Below are 21,292 nucleotides of genomic sequence, written 5' to 3' on the forward strand. Positions count from 1 at the left end.
TACCAGTTACCATTTTAAAAAAAATTGAGGGAAGATGAGAGAGAGGATATCTTTTAATACAACATGTGGATGCATAGCAAAAAAAAAAAAGGCTTTAAAATGTAGTGAAGATCTGAGCATATGTACATACCCTGGGAGCCTATACACAGAGACTATCCTTCTTAGAAGTATCCCTGGACCCTGATGAAGCTGGTTTCTTGGCCAGAAACCTCACTAACTGACCCAAAGGAGATGGTGTACTGACCACAGCCAGGGAGGCTTCTGGAAGGAGGACCTGGGAAATGACATGATCTAATTTACATCTTGAAGAGATATCTATGTGGCCACTGGATAGAGATCAGGACCACAGGGGTGGGAGTCATATCAGACAGGCTGGCCAGGAAGTTCCCACAGCTGTCTGGCCTGGAGATGTTGGTGGCTTGGATGGAGGCATTAGCAGTAGCAGTGAAGGAAGGAAGGAGCTGCTGGATAGTATCCAGATTTGAAGGTGAAGCTGACAGAACTTGTTGACAGATCGAACATGGAGTGTGAGGCAAAGGGGAAGCAGTGGTGATACTGGGCTCTTGATCTGGGGTAGAGAACAGGAAGGAGGAGTAGGTTTGGTGGAGGAGGTGGAAGCAAGGGGCTCTGCTTTTAACCCATTTTAGTTTCCTAGGCCTTTTATACAGTTCATGAGGTTCTCACAGCATCTGTACTGGGGTGGTTTGCCATTCCCTCCTCCAGTGGGCAGAAGATTTGCTATTCCCTCCTCCCAAGGGCAGAAGGAGAAGAGGGCGTCAGAGGATGAGATGGCTGGACAGCATCACTGATGCAACAAACATGAATTTGGGCAAACCCCGGGAGATGGTGAGGGACAGGGAGGCCTGGCGTGCTGCAGTCCATAGGGTCACAAAGAGTCGGACATGACTGGGCGACTGAACAGCAACAAGTTTCCTAGGGCTAGTATAACAAAGTACCCAAGACTGGGTCTTAAGACAACAGAATTTTATTGTCTCACAGTTCTGGAGGCTGACTGTACAAAAATCAGGGCTTTGGCAGGACCCCACTCTTTTTGACAGTTCTGGAGGGAGCCCTTCCTCACCTCTTGTTGCTTCTGGTGTTTGCCAGAAATCTTTGGTGTTCCACATCGTGTAGATGCATCACTCCAGTCACGGGCTGCCTTCTCCCTCTGTGTTTTCACATCAACTTCCCTCTGGGCATGTCTGTTTCTCTGTCCATGTCTGTTTTTCTGTCCAAATTCCCCCCATTTGTAAGGACACTGGTTATATTGGAATGGGGTTTTCCAGGTAACACTAGTGGTAAAGAACCCACTTGCCAATGCAGGAGACGTAAGAGACACGGATTCGATCCCTGGGTCAGGAAGATCCCCTGGAGAAGGAAATGGCAACCGTCTCCAGTATTCCTGCCTGGAAAATTCCATGGACGGAGGAGCCTGGCAGGCTATAGTCCATAGGGTCGCAAAAAGTCAGACATGACTGATGCGACTTAGCACAGCACGTAGCACATACATAGGGTCCACCCCAATGACCTTATTTTAGCTTGTTTACCTCTGTCAAGACTCTATTTCCAGGTCAGAATGCGTGCTGAAGCACAGAGGGTTAGGACCTCAACACAGTTTAGCCCATAACACCTCTTAAATGTGATTGTTATTCACTATTCAAGTGGAGATATCAAGTGAGCAATTAGATAAATAGATATATTGTTCATTGGCTTTCATCCAGTCTTTCTGTGTATAAAGTAGCATAACAACAAGCATTGTCAGGTAGATTATTCTGCATTTGAATTTTGTTTTGGTCTAGATTTTCAAATGAGAAGGCCTGTTGACATATATTATTAAAATATTTTGAAAAAGTGTGACATCAATTATATGTATATCATCATACAGGGAAAGAGGATGGGATGGTTTAAAGTGAAGAAAAACTTACATCCTGGGCAACAACAAGTGAGAAGAGTTCCTATTTCCTGGCTTCTATTTTCTTCATTAAGTACATTTACCTCTTGGCACTGCTAGATACTGATTGAGCAAAAATTTTCCTTAAGAGTTTCCAAGTGCATAGCATTAAGCAACACAGTTTTATGGCATCAAAAAAACCTGGAGAACCATATTCTGATATATGGAAAATACATCTATGCTCATTTTATTAATGAGTGTGTGAGTAAATTTGTTTTAGATCTTGGAAACATTCATTCTTTTGTTCACAGTTTTCATTTAAAAATATTTTTTAACTTCTATTGTGTCTGAGCCACTAGATGCTGGATTTCAACAAGGAATAAGATAAATTAGCTGAGACTATATAGCGGTTTGCAGGCAGTTAAATAATGTGATAAGTACCAGCTTGTGATTAAGACCACACTAGGGCACACAGACAGGGCACCTAATAGTTTTAGGGGGGAGTGGGTGGGAATATGGGGAGGGTTTTTTTGGAGGAAGAGACTTAGGAAATAAGGTACAAATGCCACAAGTGTAATACTAATAATGTTTAAATTATATTCTCTATTTTAGTGCTGCAATAGTATTTTCCACACTTAAACTTCTCCAGGATTCAAAACTTTTTAAAAAGAAGGTAGTAGAAGATGACTCAGAGAATTACACCTCTCCAGGAAGTTATGTATGTATGAATTTAATGTTTATCCTTATAATACTTATTATGGAATAATTATTGGCATACTAGGACATTGTCTCATTATTTAAATGAAACAAAAGGGGTAAAGTACTGAAAACATTGAGTTCAGAGTAACAAGATCTGTGTTTAAGTCCCATGTTGATGCTATTTATTGGTGAGTATACCTTGGGCAAGTTCCTTAAAATTTTTTTAAAGAGCTATGTAGTCTCATTTAGGAACTGATGGACTTGGATGTAATAGTGACTGAAGTCCCACCAGATATATCATTCTAGTCTTCTAGATCTGGTGTCACCAGTAAATGAAGTTGTTTCACAATACTTGGTCTTCATTTCACTTTCGATTATATTTCTTCTTTAGCATTACCAGTGTGACACATGTGCTGTTTTCCATCTTGAATTTCTCACAATTAGATTCTTCTGCACTTAAGCTCTCAAATCTATATGGCAACTGGTGTCTCACATTCTTCAAAATTTTATGGACTTCAATTAGACCAAGTAATTTAATAATACAGGGTTGTTTAGGATTAAAATATAAAGATTCAGTACACTAAACCTTTGCTCATTTTAAAATGAATAAAATAAAGATTAAGCTTTACTAATAAAATTTCTACTATCTAAGTCTTTACAAAACAAAGCTAATTGACTCATTTCTTACTATATTAAAAGCAATATGTATGCTTAAAAGCAATCTGATTCTGAAAATTTACTTAGAGTGGTGGTTGTCAATTGGGGGTGATTTTGCCTCCCAGGGGACATTTGCAGTGCCTAGAGACATTGCGGTTGTTCTAACTAGAGGCAGTGCTAATGGCATCTACTGGGTAGAAGCCAGGGATATTGCTCAACATCCTGTAACACAGACGACATTTCCCCTACAACAAGTATCTGGCCCCAAATGTCAGTCGTGCTGAGGTCAAGAAGCCCTGATTTAGATTAAGCATGACTTGGCTTTTCAATAGTAACAGGCATTTAGGCCGAGATTAAGGTACATAAGTAGGTATTTTTTTCTGTAAATCTAATCTAAGTAGTAGACCTCTCATTCTAATCATGATGCTCTCCCTGGTTCTCTGTTCCCTTCTTACTCTGGTCCCAGGAACCGCTCACCCTCTGCTCCCCTGCACCTCACCTGTCAGTCACTTTAGCCCCCATCAAGTCCAGGTCACAACTCCTTGATAACAGATGTTGCTGACTGGTTGGAGATGGTGAACTGTCAGAGATGCGTAGCAGGCAATTCCTAGAACAAAGAGGCATTGTTCTGGATGAAGTGTCTGAGATTGATAGCTCTGGAAGAGTTCCTTTGTCACCTCCCTCCCATTGGTCACTTCCTTTGTAAAGTGAAAAAATAAGGATAGTAAATCATAAATATGTTCAGGATGTGTTCAGCACCTAGCAATATAACTTAGTCAATTAAGACTGTGGGCTCTAAATTCAGAAAGACACAAGTGTGAATCCTAACCTCTACCAAAATATGATGGGGTTTAAGCAAATAGTTAGCCTTCCTAGGCTTCACTTCTCGAATCTGAAAAACAGAGAATAACAATAACTGCTCTTTGGCTTGTCAGGAGGATTAAGTGAGATAATATGTATAAAGCATGTAGCACAGCCCCTGACACATAATAAGCACTCAATAATTAGCCAGTATTGTTGTTTTTCAGCCTTTAAAATAATGGTCACAAAATTTTTGAAGGTATGAAAACTGTTGATATATTTGCAGTAAAAAATTCAGACTGTAAATCTAGTTTTCAACAGTGGGTACACAGAAAAAAAGAAAGCACTTAAATGAGGATCAGGGTTAATAGTGATTTTACTTGTTTTTTGTATATCTTTTATGTTTTATAGAATGCTAAAGAATAATTTCTAAAATTAAAAATGTAATGCTATTAAATGGTATCAATGCTTCCCTTAACTTATACTTAATACTAGGCTAGAACTTGGACATTTTTAAATGGAAAGATAATCATCATTTTGATATTGTTTAGGCAACTGAAAGTAAAGACGACAATTTTTTAAATCCTATTTCCCTAAATTCTCGAGAATATTTCAACATTCATCTGTGGTTGAGGTGCCGCTTAGCCTTGGTGACTGCGTTTGTTGCCCAGATTCGTGGCATTGGAATCGTGAAAGGTACAAATATATTATCTCTTCAATCAAAGCTTTCAAAAAATGTAATTTTATTTAGGTAACAGGTTTTATTGGGATGTATTTTATTGTGACATTAACATTTTCTAACTTCTTAGCTTGATCTGTTTCCAGAATTTTAAAAATTGAGATATTAAATGAGGATAATCATTTTCAGCAGTCCCTTGTATCACTGAAAATGGCATATATGTTACTGATGTATACATCGCAGGCAAAGAGATTTCAGAATACTAATGCACAAGCCTTCCTGTCATCTAGAAAGGCAGCCTGGTGCAGGGGTCCAGAGAGCAGTTTCTGGAGCCACCCTGCCTTGAGTTCAAATACTCTATCCACCACTTCCTTGCTGTGTAATCTTGGCCAAATCACTTAATTCCCCTATGCCCCAGTTTTCTCCTCTGTAAAATAGAAATAGGGTACCTACTTCATAGGATTATTTCCAGAATAAATGGGTTAAATGTCTAAAGTTCTTAGATTACAACCTGGCACATACAAATATTAGTGCTTGCAGTGGTTAGTAGTTATCTGTATGTGAATCTATCTATTTACGCATCTCTACCCATCTCCCAAATTAAATTATTTCATGCAATATCATTATTACTTTTGCAGCATTTTAATACTCTAAAGTATTTCCCCCAAAATTACATTTATTTTCAATATTTCATGTAGTTTTATTTTCCATCTTTGCATCTTCCTTTTCTCTGTTTTATACAATATTCCTGTGATAAACTTTGAGGATATTATGCTTATACAGTTTCCTCCTTTCTTGGTGCATTTTAAGTAACTGCATTTGTTTATTTTAGAAAATGATATAACAGATTATGTGAGCCTTATCAATGAAGTGTGTGTGGAGGCAAAAACTGCAGGTGACAGGGAGCTACAGGCTGAATTCTTGATGCAAGCTGTAATTATCGGCCTACAAGAAAAGCATTTAAAGGCAGACATCATAAAAAGCCTTCAGGTAGGAAGGCAACCTCATTCACATTGATATTTACTGAAGGATTTTGGTTAGAATAAAAGGAGAGAGTTTAAATTTCCATAAGTTGCTGCTTGTATGGCAGTCAATATGGCCAGTTCTTGTTTTAGTGAATTGTAAATGGTACTATCAAACGTAATAATTTTATTTTAATAGGAGGTAATACAGTTGCTTGAAGGGCATGAGTTTATTTCTCCTCGATCTCATTTAACCCTGGTGAGAAGCATGCTTTTGCTGGATGATTTAACAAAAGCTGAGAAATTCAAGGAAACTCCTTCTTCAAAAATAGAAAAACTGTATTTGTTGACTCAGTCTCACAACATTCTTATAGAACAGGTGAGAATGCTTTACTGTCCAAAAGATTTAGAAACTTACTCTTCTGTCTTTTTCTTATTGCAGACCACATTAGCTAATTACTTATTATAATGTTTCTTTTACAGATGATAATTTTTGGAGAAACAATTGAATTGCCTTCATCAAACACTGACTATGCAAGTCCATTACTGCCTTTGAAAAATATTTATCTTCATCACGTCATGTTATTGGCAAAAACAAAAATGAGAATTGGTAAGGACACTTAAACATATATTCAAGACACTGATGAAAAAGTTTAATTTATTTTCAAGCAGACCATCTTGTGAGTGCATTTAATTTGGGGCAATATTTATGAATACCCAGATTCCATTTATTTAAAAATTAGTTGAAAAAATTATTATTAGTGCCATGTTATTCCTTGTACACAAAGGCATTTAATTAAATAGCTGATTATACAAAGCTATTTACACAGTGTAATCCTTTAGTTGAAAAGTAGTTTGTATGAAAGGATACTTGATAGTGGAAATGTTAGAAAGCAATTATCTACTCAGTTCTTTCTTTTGCTGATGAAGGAACAGACATCTGATCACCTACCATGTGCCAGCCTCCGTGTGAGGTCCTGGGAAGCTACTGGAGATGAAAACAGGTGTAGTTCCTGCTCTTAACCTTGAAGATAGAGATAAACAAGTAAACAAATCATATATAGGAATGAATATTATATCATTTATCATATTATAAATATTGTATAAAACATTTTAATATTTATTCAATATACATTTTTATAATATTTAGAAATTTTAATATATATATTTTATAGAAATCTGTATTTGATAACAGCTATATAGGAAATCAGCAAGGATTTAGAAAGCTTAAATATGATGATAAATTATGTTTATGTATGTAATTGTAATTAGTGTTATAAAAGATGTGGATAAGGTCTGTTGATAAAGAATAGCAAAGGAAGGGGTGTCTGTTTAAGTACCGAATAGAAAGGCCTCTTTGGGGAGGTGGTATTTAACTCTGGACTGTAAGTATTATGCATATGCATAGTGGAGTCATGAATATGCATAGTGGAGTCATGCATAGTGGAGGCAGAGCAAGCAGTGAGTTGTAGGTTCTGAGGTCAGAACACACTTGACATATTCCAGAACTGTAAGGAGACCATTACAGCCAGAGCAGAGTTGGGTAGGGGCAGCCTAATGGGAGGAGGTGATCAGGGAACAGTTTATGTTTCAAAGTATTACCCTGGCTGCTGGGTGAAGAATAGATTGGAAGATAGCCTGAAGCCAGCCAAGAGAGGACCTGATTGTAGAAGGTAGACCAGTAAGCCAGAGGTATATGTGTGTGTGCTCAGTTGTTCAGTTGTGTCTGACTTTTTGTGGCCCTATGGACTGTAGCCTGACAGGCTCCTCTGCCCATGGAATTTTCCAGGCAAGAGTACTGGAGTGGAGTGCCGTTTCCTTCTCCAGGGGATCTTCCTGATCCAGGGATTGAATCAGCATCTCTTACATTTCCCGCATTGGCAGGCAGATTATTTACCATATAACTTCTAGGAAACCAGTATTGCTACCCTTCACAGGAGCTCACAGACACTGTTGACCCAAAGCTATGTGCCTCTAGCTCCAAGGATGTCTTTCTCAGAGGGCTGAAAATCTTGTAACAGCTCTCTCTGTTCTAACCTATATTAATCATGCCTTAAAAAAGAAAAAAAAAACTTGTACCTGGGGCTTTCCTGGTGGCTTAGTGGTAAAGAATTCACCTGCCAATGCAGGAGACACGGGTTCAATCCCTGATCTGGAAAGACCCCACAAGCCATCAAGCAACTAAACCCATGCACCACAACTATTGAGCCTGTGTTCTAGAGCCTGGAGCTGCAACTACTGAATCCCACCTGCCCTAGAGCCCATGCTTTCCAACAAGAGAAGTTACCACAATGAGAAGCCCCTGCAGTGCAAGGGGCTAGAGGGTAGCCCCCACTTACCACAAATAGAGAAAAGCCAGTGCAGCAACAAAGACAAAACACAGCCAAAAATAAATAAATAAATAAAATTATTTTTTAAAAATGTATTCCTGATGCTTTGACATCCAGAGTCTTGCTGACCAGGGAAGGACTTCCCCTCTCAGGGTTAGCCAATTCTTAGAGATTAGTAACCACTTTCCTGTGATGGTGACTTTTATATGCAAACCAGCTTTTCCAGAGCCCACACCCGAACCTTTACTGAGCTTGCTGGATTCTTACCCTTGGGGCCAGTATTTCCCAGCCCTAATCACCCCAGAGACAAATATACACTACTAGCAGAGACCGCTGAAATTATACAAACTAGCCAATCCTTAACCTTGGTCTGCTTACACTCCCCACCCACTCCTTTCCACAAAAAACACAATAAAGACTTGCCCACATTTTCTCCTTGCCCCTTCTGTTACCCCATCCAAGCTCGCTCTTCTTGCCACACAACAGGCCAATATATCAGAGACGAGGTGTTGAGGCAAGGAATACGACTTTAGTCAGAAAGCCATCTGACCAAGAAGATGGCAGACTAATGTCTCAAAATAGCCATCTTATCGGGGTCTGGATGCCAGTATCTTTTATAGAACACAGAGCAGGGGAGGGTGAGGAATTAAAGTAAAAAGGCCATTAATCTTGCAAATATCTCCTGGAATGGCCAGTCTCACAGAGTATGTGTGTTAATTTCTTCCTTTCTGTAGCCATCCACAGGTGGACAGGACCAGGGTGTCTCCCTGAACAAAGGCACTTTGGCTTAACTTTCAGACAGAGGGGTGGTATTCCCTGAGGCAGGCCATTATGTATAGACACTATCCTTTTAATAAACAAAAGCAAAAGGAAGTAAAGGTTAAAATCAAAGAAACAGATCCAACAGGAGTAAGATTTTGTTCTTTCCTGTAACACTCTACCTCCTGACTGAGCTGCATGCTTCTTTGTGGTGCCCTGCATGGCATGTGTGCCCCCCTTCTCTTGAGAACTTTGAGCAAAAAAACCCAGTCTTTTCAGTGGCAATCATCTCCTGACCCACTGACTTTGTCATACTTGAATAACAACCAAACCAACATTTTGAAACATCACCCCTCGCCTACCGGGCCCCACGTACCTCCCATTCCAGCAGCTGCTCAGCTCAAGAGAGGCTGGTGTTTGGACTAGAGTTGGGGAGGGAGGGTAACAGAAGTGTGTTCAAACTGCCCAGAATCTTTTCCCTTTATTCCCCTTCTTCTCCTCCTCATCATGATTATTATTATTTTATGATTATCATCATCATATATGAATTTCATTGCTGTAGGGAAATCTACTCACCCCTATTATTAATGTTTCCTTATTTATGAAATTAAGCTAGCCTAGCTGACCTGTAGAATTCCTATCCTGTTCACTGATCCCATGAGAGCTATTTTCGTATGTTTTCAGCCCACAATTTATATTATCAATATATTTGATTTCTACAAGAACTTAAAGTGCAGATTGTGTTAAATTGTGCAGATTGTGTTAAATGTATTCTCTGCTCTCCTGCCTTACTAATCTTGAAGATGTGTCACCACTCAGTGGCAATACTGCTGCTGTTTTTTAGACTCACTTGAAGCAGAACAGCTTGCTTTCTGTTATGTTATATTAAATACCAACTTAAAGAACAAAAACCAAAAGCAGCTCTTCTGTCAAAACAACGTCAGCTTCACAACATCTTTTTCACAGAGTTGATGTTTATTGCAAAAAGGAGCGCTTCAATATTATGAAGCATAAGAATCCTCTGATTTGCTGTTTCTCTACAGTTTTCCTTTACAGTGATAGTATAGATTGCATTGCAAGAACAGAGGCACTTAGGTTATTTTTTTCTTTGTGAAAACCTCTTACAGAGAAAGACGTTTTGAGATTATTTTTCTAAAACAAAAATAGAAGTATCATGATTATTAAGGATTATTTTTCCCATTAATGACTGAACCTAGAGCTTCCTTATTAGTTGAAGAAGTAGATTACTGATTGTATAATAGGATTGAAAAAAGGTTCAGAAATAATGCTGGGGAGTGGGAATATAACGGAGCCATCATCTCCGCCTTCAAAAGATCTGTCATCTAGTTAGGGAGAGAGAAAGAAAAGTCAATTTCTGTAACAATTCTTTTTCTAATTTTAACAGAAACATAGAAAACAAGTACCATTATTATATGTCAGTACTTATTTATAGTACCATAGTACGCATTGTACATGTATATAAGTGCCTCAATGACATGAAGAGACTTGGTATTTTTGTTTTATGTGAATAAACAGTTGTAGTATACTTTGAAACAATAAGCAAGACCTGTAATAACGGGAGATGTATTGAGATGTGAGGTGGTGTAGGACAAACGGTATTAGCATATCCTTCTTGCCTGCCATCTAATCGTGGTTGGTGATTATTGGGGTTTAAGAGCATGGACTCTGGAGAAAGAATTCTGGTCCAATTCCCTCCAGGAAGTCATTTCACTTCTCTCTGTTTTCAGTTTCCTTTCTCATAGGATGTGGGTAGGAAAAGTACCAATCTCACGGGATGAAGTGAGTGGAATGTGTAACACGTTTAGAAGGGCACCTGGTTTGTTCTCAGAACTTCACGGGTGTCAGCTATTCTCATGGTTCCATGCCTGGCCTCCTTACTCTCTTAGGAAGCCCCGGGAAGCAAGCCTTCAGTTTCTTCATCTCCATTTCTCAGAAAAGTGCCTTGTCCAGAGGAAGGGCTGTGTAACTTCTCCTTGGATAAGAGAGAGAGGGAGGGAGAAAGACCCTTTTCCCACCATGCTTCTACTCAAATAGCTCATTCCTGAACTACACATTTACAAAAAAAAAAACAAACACCTAGGTTTTTTGAAAACACTTTGTAGGGCCTGGCATCTTGGATTTCAAATTTTCAGAACTCAAAGAGACCTCAGATAGTTTCCAGTTCTGCTGCCTCAGTGCTCAGTGGCATGTAGGGACCTGTTCAAAGCCTCTGGTGACACGGTAACACCAATGACTGGCTTGTACCCATCATTTCAGCTGGAATCCAGAGCTGTATCATTCTGCAATTTTACACTATCTTTCTGTTCATATTCCCCCTACTATGCCTGTTAAGCTATTCTATTAATACAGCTTTTCCGCCCAGTTGCCTTTTACTTTTATCTCAACATTTTTCTTCTTTAATCATATCAAAGGTGATCATCAGTTACCTGCCTTGATGGCCGTGCTCAGTAGGCAGACATCCCTGACCTTTCTCAAGTCTGGCCCAGGGCTCCTATAACCTGCTACCACAGTATTCTGGGCTTCCACTGCCTACACAGTCAACCACACAGTATTTTGATTGCCTGTCTGGCCATTCACATTGCCTGTTAGACATTAAGCTCCATGGACTCTCTCTTAAGGAGTTTGCTACAGAGTCATAGTTTAGGGTATGGGCCCTGGAGCTGGACTGCCTAGGTTCAGATCATGTGATTTTGGGCAGTTGACTCAAACTTCACTGTGCCACTGCTTTTTCCTCTGTAACATGAGCATAATAATGATATACACTCAGAGTTGGAAGGATTACATGAGATAATGCTTAAGTACTTGCAATGGTACCTGGCATTGTAGGAACCTTAGTTCTTATTTTCCACTTTTCTCTTTCTTATCCAGTGCCTAAGAATTCAGAAAATTTTTTGTGGAATAAATGTCTGTCTGTCTTTGGGGTGATTAGAAATTAAATCTAATTCCCTTCAATAATACAATAATCCTTAATTATGTTAAGAAATGATGGGACCATACCAGAAGTATGGCGTGAGGTCTTTGTCCATAATGGGTTTGCCAACAAGTTGTAATGAGAAAATATGCAATGTGAGGAACCACTATAGAACTGAATAGAAATTACTGCCTATTAATATATGCAAATTTTATTGGGGACAACATAAAACTTTATAAAACTTCCAGGTGTTTCACTACTAACAACCTTATCTCTGGTACCCAGAAGTTATGTAGAGCATTATGAACTTTTAGAACTGAAAAAGACTCAAGAGATTATCCTTCATGTTAAAAATGAGAAAAATGTTGAAATTTATCAAAGACCAAGTTTCAAAAAGCTATTGTTTATAGTTCATTGAAATATTTGGGTACTGAATTTCCTTAAAGTATTTCTTCAATGCTAAAAACTAAAGACCCCTAGAGTTCTATTCTGTTTTTTTGACTTTGCTAAGGGCTTGTGGGAGCTCATTTCCTGACCAGGTATTGAACCCAGGGCACAGCAGTGAAAGCCTAGAATCTTAACCACTAGGCTACTGGGGACCTTCCTCCCCCTACACACCCAGACTTCTTAATTGCACCTACTTGAGAGGAGTCTGTTAACCTGGAGGTTGGGTATGAACGGTTGTGTGTGTGTGCTGTCGCTTCATTCATGTCCGACTCTTTGCAACCACCTGGAGTGTAACCTGCCAGGCTTCTCTGTTCATGGGTTTCTCCAGGCAAGAATACTGGAGCGGGTTGCCATGAGTTCCTCCAGGGGATCTTCCTAACCCAGCGATCAAACTGGCGTCTCCTGCATTGCAGGCAGGTTCTTTACTCTAGCACCACCTGCGAAGCCCTTGTTATGAACACTATGTATATTTCTCCCTCTTCATCCAGCATCTTTCTTTTAGGACATACAGTGGCCAAGCAAGTATATTATACCAGTAAAAAGAAGGATTCTTCAAAGTGGTTACCTGCCCTTCATCTTTTTGAAATAGCTTTGAAGCTCGCTAGGACATCAGGAACAGAAGAACATGAGGTGGAAGCTGAAATCTTTTTTCAGAAAGGTAAGATGTATTTGGGGTCACATCTATGATAAAGTTTGATGAAACTTTTTTCCTATTAACAAAAGGCTTCTTAAAAATCTGGTCACTATTATATAAAATATTGATTTTACAAAGGGCGTGGTGTTGACAAACACCTTGATGTCTCTGCCAAACTCAGTTTTGGATAAAGTGAACATGTTTATATTAAGTTTACATCTAGAAAGGGAAAAAAGACTCCCATTTTCATTTCTTTTAAAAATTACAACTGACTTTCCTTATGCAAAGTTTCACGTTCGACACAAAAATCTCATTATCAGCCATTTAGCTATGAAAAATGTTACTTAAAGAATGCTTTAAAGATATTTTTATGCATAATTTCATTACTTAGCTAAAATAGCTAGTTTCTGTAAAAGATACCTATCCATTTAAATAGCTATAGCATATCTATACTTATAACTTACAATACACATTTGCATAATGCATTCATATAACTTTGTTGTGGGCATTTTAGCCCTGAGAAGAGTGATGATGACAATTGGTATCATTTATTGAACATCAGGTACAAAGCACTGTAACCAGTGTTTTACATCTCATATTGCCGGTTCCTACAATAGCGCTACAAGGTAGGCATGATCAATGCTGGTTGGCAGATGAGGGCAGTCTGGGCAAATAACCATCTATAAGTCAAGAGCTACTAAATGCCCAGATGTGAACTTCACATGAAGTGGCTCTATGCTCTGTCCATGTGCTGCATGGAAACTGTCAATCCTTTTCATAGTGATTATGAGATTTCCCTTTCCAGCCCTTCTGGCTATAGAAGTAGCTTTCCAGTGCCTGGCATTTGAAGGCTGCAGCTCACCATGAGGGAGAGGGAGCTGTGTGCACACGAGAGCATTTGCATCATCCATGTTGGTTTTCCAGTGTTTGCTGATTTTCTAGGATTTGTTTCTAGCAAAGGTGTTTCTTGTGATGCCTGCAATGATTGAGGAAAGAAGAAAATGGATGTAGATTAAAGGAATGCACTGCAGGAGGAAGTGAGAGCACAAAGTAAGGAAATGGAAGGAAAACAGGATGATAACCCTTGTGTCTGAATGGTGAAAGGAGGCAGCGGAACCTCGAGGTGCCCAGGGAAGGAAGCAGCAGCTCTTTCCCCATTGGCATACCTTCCAGCAGGAAACAAGAGATGGACAAACAAGGAGAGCACATCCAGTTTTCCAAATTTCCAGCATGAAATGTTTGTTCTGAAGTCCTAAATGATGGAAAAAAGAAAAACCATCTTTGTATATCCTTTTTCTCTTTCAGGCAAAATAGAATGTCAAATATTGATGGAAGAGAAACCTCCAACTTTGCAACTTGAGAGTCTATTTGAAGCTATACAGCTAAGCTTGAGACATGATCAAAATTCAGGGTAAAAAAAAAAAAAGAAACCTTTCCATTATCACAATGTGTGTTTGGGTTTGAGCTCCATGTTCTGGATATATGTTGAAATGACTGGAATACTCTCTTCTCGTGACAGGGCTAGTTTGGGGTGTCCGTTGTCCAACTGGTTCACTGACTTCCTTTTCAAGCTTGTTGCTTTTGGCTCTGCCCCAAGGCTTCATTCTCAGTGACAGTTGATGACAGCAGTTAGCCTGCTAGAATATGGACTGTAAATACTGTGACATACTGGACTGTAAATCACTTCTGGGCTACACTCAGCTTGATCTCCTGTCAGTCCCAGGATACAGGAATTTCCACCAGATGTGAAATTGTCTCGAGAAGGGATTTGTGTCACGCTGGTTCATCAGTGCCAAGGCTGGCAAACTCAATTCTGTATAGTTGACTTATTGCACTATTTAAATGACCCTGTCTGACAGGTTGAAGAAAGTAGGGAAAACCACTAGACCATTCAGGTATGACCTAGATCAGATCCCTTATGAGTATACAGTGGAAGTGACAAATAGATTTAAGGGACTAGACCTGATAGACAGAGTGCCTGATGAACTATGGACAGAGGTTCGTGACATTGTACAGGAGACAGGGAACAAGAAAATCCCCATGGAAAAGAAATGCAAAAAAGCAAAATGGCTGTCTGAGGAGGCCTTACAGATAGCTGGGAAGAGAAGAGAAGCGAAAAGCAAAGGAGAAAAGGAAAGATGTTCTCATCTGAATGCAGAGTTCCAAAGAATAGCAAGGAGAGATAAGAAAGCCTTCCTCAGCTATCAGTGCAAACAAATAGAGGAAAACAACAGATTGGGAAAGACTAGAGACCTCTTCAAGAAAATTAGAGATACCAAAGGAACATTTCATGCAAAGATAGGCTCGATAAAGGACAGAAATGGTATGGACCTAACAGAAGCAGAAGATATTAAGAAGAGGTGGCAAGAATACACAGAAGAACTGTACAAAAAAGATCTTCATGACCCAGATAATCACGATGGTGTGATCACTCACCTAGAGCCAGACATCCTGGAATGTGAAGTTAAGTGGGCCTTAGAAAGCATCACTACGAACAAAGCTAGTGGAGGTGATGGAATTCCAGTTGAGCTATTTCAAATCCTCAAAGGTGATGCTGTGAAAGTGCTGCACTCAATATGCCAGCAAATTTGGACAACTCAGCAGTGGCCACAGGACTGGAAAAGGTCAGTTTTCGTTCCAATCCCAAAGAAAGGCAATGCCAAAGAATGCTCAAACTACCACACAATTGCACTCATCTCACATGCTAGTAAAGTAATGCTCAAAATTCTCCAAGCCAGGCTTCAGCAATACGTGAACCGTGAACTTCCAGATGTTCAAGCTGGTTTTAGAAAAGGCAGAGGAACCAGAGATCAAATTGCCAATATCCGCTGGATCATCGAAAAAGCAAGAGAGTTCCAGAAAAACATCTATTTCTGCTTTATTGACTATGCCAAAGCCTTTGACTGTGTGGATCACAATAAACTGTGGAAAATTCTGAAAGAGATGGGAATACCAGACCATCTGACCTGTCTCTTGAGAAACCTGTATGCAGGTCAGGAAGCAACAGTTAGAACTGGACATGGAACAACAGACTGGTTCCAAATAGGACAAGGAGTACGTCAAGGCTGTATATTGTCACCCTGCTTATTTAACTTAGATGCAGAGTACATCATGAGAAACGCTGGGCTGGAAGAAACACAAGCTGGAATCAAGATTGCTGGGAGAAATATCAATAACCTCAGATATGCAGATGACACCACCCTTATGGCAGAAAGTGAAGAAGAACTAAAGAGCCTCTTGATGAAGGTGAAGGAGGAGAGTGAAAAAGTTGGCTTAAAGCTCAACATTCAGAAAACTAAGATCATGGCATCTGGTCCCATCACTCCATGGGAAATAGATGGGGAAACAGTGGAAACAGTGTCAGACTTTACTTTTTTGGGCTCCAGAATCACTGCTGATGGTGACTGCAGCCATGAAATTAAAAGATGCTTACTCCTTGGAAGGAAGGTTATGGCCAACCTAGATAGCATGTTTAAAAGCAGAGACATTACTTTGCCAACAAAAGTCCGTCTAGTCAAGGCTATGGTTTTTCCAGTGGTCATGTATGGATGTGAGAGTTGGACGGTGAAGAAAGCTGAGCACCGCAGAATTGATGCTTTTGAACTGTGGTGTTGGAGAAGACTCTTGAGAGTCTCTTGGACTGCAAGGAGATCCAATCAATCCATCCTAAAAGAGATCAATCCTGGGTGTTCATTGGAAGGACTGATGTTGAAGCTGAAGCTCCAGTACTTTGGCCACCTCATGCGAAGGGTTGACTGATTAGAAAAGACCCTAATGCTGGGTAGGATTGGGGGCAGGAGGAGAAGGGGACGACAGAGGATGAGATGGTTGGATGGCATCACCGACTCAATGATCATGGGTTTGGGTAGACTCTGGGAGTTGGTGATGGACAGAGAGGCCTGGCGTGCTGCAATTCATGGGGTCGCAGAGAGTCGGACACGACTGAGCGACTGAACTGACTGACTGAACTGAACTGACAGGTTTGATAGTGAACACACAGCCCTTACCCACAGCAAGTCATGGCTTTCACTATAACTCTGTGTGTCTCTTTAGAATCGAATCAGTGTAGGAGGGTAGAGACAGAGACCTGGTTTTCCAGGCAGGTCTCTCCAGGCTTGACTGTCATTTCTCTAGTGCCTTGTGTGCCGGAATATTCCAGAACGGTCTTGATGCTGGACTTCCTTGCAGTCATGGCAGGAGTGTTGACAGCACAGGACAAGGAAGAACACGCAGCTGTGTTTAAAAGCTTCTGATTTCAGTAGGGAGGAAGACGCCACAGGTCTTTAAGCCACAGGTGCTATGAAGAGAGGGTCAGTTTAGAACAGATGCTAGTTTTGCCTGTTTTTACCTTCATTTGCTCAGAAATTGTTGTCACATGATACAAAATGATGCTTATGAGTAGTGAGGCTATGTAATAAGTACAATGTTGTATTGTTTTAGGTTGATAAGAGACTCCTACCTTGAAATAGCCTTATTGTTTTTACACATGAGGAAGTCAAAGAGCAGACTTTCAGTGTCACCATTGACGCTTAAGGTAATACATGATTTTATTAGAAATGTAAAGTGTTAAATGTAAAGTATATTGCCTTTGAGCTTGCTTATTTTGCTACCTCTGTGCTATGGATATAAAGAGACATTTTTCTTTGTGACTTAGAGGAATTGATTCATTATTTTAAGCTCATACTCATATTTAGGTACCTCTTTGGAAATTTTTATGTAAGATTCTTGAAATGGATTTCATTTGGAGATTTTTGCCTGTTAAAATGTTATCCATGAAACGTAGGTGCATGTAAATATGCTCAGTCATTAGGATTGATCAGGTGTTTGCAGGAAATGACATATTGCTTAAACTGATAGACAGGTATGGTTTTCATTACTGATGTGGCTGGCAAACAGATCATCTTTTGATCAGAAAAGTCATTCATTCATTTATCACATATCTATTGAGCATGTCCTATGACCCAGACTGTATTCTGGAAGGTGATAAAGCAGAGTCCAGGACAATCTCAGTGCTTGTCCCCATGCACTTACTCTTCAGTGGAGGGAGACAGGTAATAAACCTGTAAAGGAGGAAAGGTGGGAGGGAGTGAGGGAGGAAGAGAAAGGAAGGAAAGGTTGGGGGTGTTTTAGGTGGTGAAGTTTAGGATTAAGAAATAACTTGAGTTGGTGGGATTGTGAATGACTGCAGTGGAAAGAGGTGAAAAGTGAGATTTGATCATTTGGGAGGGAACCTTGCAGGGTGGCAGAGGCACGCACTCCATCAAGCAGCACTTCCAAATAAGGGGCAGAAACGTCTCCAGGGATCCTGTGATCCTGTTGAGGTCAGAGATTCAGCCTTTCTCAGGAGCTCCTGGAAATGCCAATGCTGCTGGTCTGTAGGCCACACCTGGGTACCTGTAGTACCCAGGATTCAGACAGGGAGATTGTCTTTCTTTCTTTTTTAAAAAAAATTATTTATTTATTTTAATTGGAGGCTAATTACAATATTGTAGTGAGTTTTGCCATACATCGACATGCATCAGCTGCGGGTGCACATATGTTCCCCATCCAGAACTCCCCTCCCCCTTTCCTCCCCACCCCATCCCCCAGGGTCATCCCAGTGCACCAGCTCTGAGCACCCCAGACAGGGAGATTTTCTAGGCAGGAAGTTGGGTGGACTGGAGATGGATGAACCCAGGAACTTTGTTTTCTTTTTTTATGAAAACTTGGCTTTTATTTTTCAAAAAGTACTATCTAATTTTTTATTCTTTAAATTTCAGTAGGCTTTATATATTTCATTCTCATTAAATAATCCTCTGACCCACCAAAAACCTCTAGAGAAAATTTTGATGTCAAATCTCTAATCTTTGCGACAACATAAACATGATTTAAATCCTGTAGGCAAATAGGCTTTCAGTCAGTTGGAACAACTTAAATGGTTGCTGCCTTAGGTGGGTAACAGCTATTTTTATTTTCATCAAAATGATTACATAGAAAACTTACTTTTGTGATATGATACACATCTTTACATCCAATAAGAGAAAACAGAAATCTTTGTTTCCATGGAAATTTGCAATGTAAATTAATAAGATGCTAGGATAAAAAATATCACCTTTTGGCTTCTCTAGGGAACTGTTTATAATTAGGAGCTTAAACAAATAAGATTTGAGTGAAAGAATAGTATAACTCCAGTGACTGAACAGCAACAACAAACACAATATGAGCATTATTTTCTGTATATCTTGACATAGCATAAATATTTTAGCAAGACATACAATTATTAGACACACAGAAAACAGTCAAAAACAACAAAAATTCATCTAGGCATATTCAGGCCATTGAAAGACAACATTTAAAATATGTCCTAGTAAAGAAAATTGGTATATAAATCCTGAAAAGAAAGCATTATTGTTTCACTTATATGGGGAGTTTGGAGTATAGTGACTGTCACCCTGGTTTGGGTTGGAATCCTAGCTTCATGACACACTATTAATACCAGTGGGACCGGAGCCTTTCTAACCCAAGTTTCCTCATCTGTGAAATGAAGGTGATGATAACTTACCCCTTAGAGTAGCTAGGAAAATTAAGTAAAATAAAACACTTGGCGCATAATAAATACTCAAAAGAAAACCCAAAAAGAGGTGAGGGGTCTATCCTTTATCACTGTGTAACTTTGACTAGACTCCAACATTGTATCTTTCTGAAGTATTTTGTACATAGTAGGTATCAATAGTTATGTGTTAGTTGAACTATTTCTTGAACTTTCATTCATGTATTCATTCATCAAACAAGCACTTATTGAGTGCTTAATGTATGCCAAGCATGTTATTCTCTTCCCCTAAGAAGCACAGAGGAGCAAAGGAAAGAAAAATTTGTATTGTGATGTACTGAGGACTATAATAAGATAGGTCAAGTAGGGAAGTGGAGCAAAGTAGCTAATTCTGCTTTGGGGGAATGTTAGAGAAAGCTTTACAGATGAGATGAGTTTTGGAGGGTAAGTAGAAGTTTTCCAAGGAATTGAGAGAAAAAATAGTCCAAAGAGAGACATTATCAAACACATGTTTAGAAAATAGATTTATTGAAGCATAAATTATATCTGTGAAATTAACCTATTTTAAGAGTGCAATGCATAGATGTTTAATAATTTTCCATGTTGTGTAACTATCATCACCATCCAGTTTTAGAACATTTCCCTCATCTCCAAAAGATCCCAAGTGCCCATTTGCTATCATTCCCATTTCTACCTCTAGTCCTAGTCTTGCTAATGGTTACCTCTAGGTAACCATTAGTCTGTTTTCTGTCTCTGTAGATTTGTCTTTTCTGGATAGATCACTTAAATGGGATCATACAGTATGTAATCTTTCATGCTTGCTTCTTTCACCTGGCATTATGTTCTTGAGGTTCACCCATGTTGTAACACGTAACAATATTTGTTCCTTTTACTGCTAAGTAGTATTCCTTTAGTTTTATTACCTTTTCTTGATTCATTCAGCTGGAGCTGGATATATGAACTGTTGCCACTTTTGGCTATTATGAATGATGCTGCTTTGAATATTCATATATAGGTTAAAATTTTTTTAACTTTATTTTTAATTGGAGGATAGTTGCTTTACAATATTGTGTTGGCTTCTGCCATACAACAACGTGAATCAGCCATAAGTTTACATATATCCCCTTCCTCTTGAACCTCCTCCCAACCCCTACCCTCTCCCACCCATCTAGGTTGTCACAGGGTACCACGTTGAGCTCCTTGTGTTATACAGCAACTTCCTTTTAGCTGTCTGTTTTACATATGGTAACGTGTATGTTTCAGTGCTACTCTCTCAATTCCATATACAGATTTTTTATGTGAATGTGTTTTCAATTCCTTTGGGTGTATACCTAAGAATGGAATTTCTGGGTCATACTTCAACTCTCTGTTTAGCCTGCTGATCTGTTATATTGCTTTCCTAAGTGCTGTACCATTGTGTATTCCTACCCACAGTGTATGAGGGTTTCAGTTTCTCCACATTCTTGCAAACAGTTGTTATTATTTGTCTTTGTGATTGTAGCCATCCTAGTGGGTATTAAGCAGTATTTCATTAGGATTTTGATTTGCATATTCCCTAGTGGCCATTTGTATATCTTCTTTAGGACAATATCTATTCAAATCTTTTGCCCATACACTAAATTGAGTTATCTTTTTTATCATTGAGTTATAAGACTTTTAAAACGTATGTATTCTAGATATATGTCCCTTATCAGATATATAATTTATAGATTTTTTCCAGTTGATGGCTTGTCTTTTCATGCAATTAATGGTATCTTTAGAAACAAGAGTCTTTACTTTTAATGAGGTACAGTTTATCATTTTTTAAATATATATTGTGGTTTTAATAGCACCTTACCTAACCCCAGATATTGAAGAGTTTCTCCTGTGTTTTCTTCTAAAAAATTTTAGCTTTAATGCTTAAGTCCATCATGGTACATTTTGAATTAAGTTTTGTGTAAAGTGTGAGGTAAGGCTCTAAATTCATATTTTT

General features: G+C 39.1%; 1 protein-coding gene across 3 annotated transcripts in view; it reads left to right on the plus strand.

Annotated features, from left to right (window-relative positions):
• The window catches only part of CFAP54 (cilia and flagella associated protein 54), a 306,329-nt gene that overhangs the window by 211,257 nt on the left and 73,780 nt on the right, over positions 1–21,292 (plus strand). For all 3 annotated transcript variants that reach the window (XM_081595348.1, XM_081595350.1, XM_081595349.1), the window contains 8 exons: positions 2,504–2,609; positions 4,600–4,744; positions 5,560–5,717; positions 5,889–6,068; positions 6,173–6,299; positions 12,660–12,815; positions 14,097–14,202; positions 17,232–17,325. In XM_081595348.1, the coding sequence (XP_081451474.1) occupies positions 2,504–2,609; positions 4,600–4,744; positions 5,560–5,717; positions 5,889–6,068; positions 6,173–6,299; positions 12,660–12,815; positions 14,097–14,202; positions 17,232–17,325 (1,072 nt within the window). The remainder of the gene's footprint in view (positions 1–2,503; positions 2,610–4,599; positions 4,745–5,559; positions 5,718–5,888; positions 6,069–6,172; positions 6,300–12,659; positions 12,816–14,096; positions 14,203–17,231; positions 17,326–21,292) is intronic.

Source organism: Giraffa tippelskirchi, chromosome 4 (genome assembly GCF_054371585.1).
Source record: "Giraffa tippelskirchi isolate mGirTip1 chromosome 4, T2T-mGirTip1v1.2.pri, whole genome shotgun sequence".
NCBI classification, from domain to species: domain Eukaryota; kingdom Metazoa; phylum Chordata; class Mammalia; order Artiodactyla; family Giraffidae; genus Giraffa; species Giraffa tippelskirchi.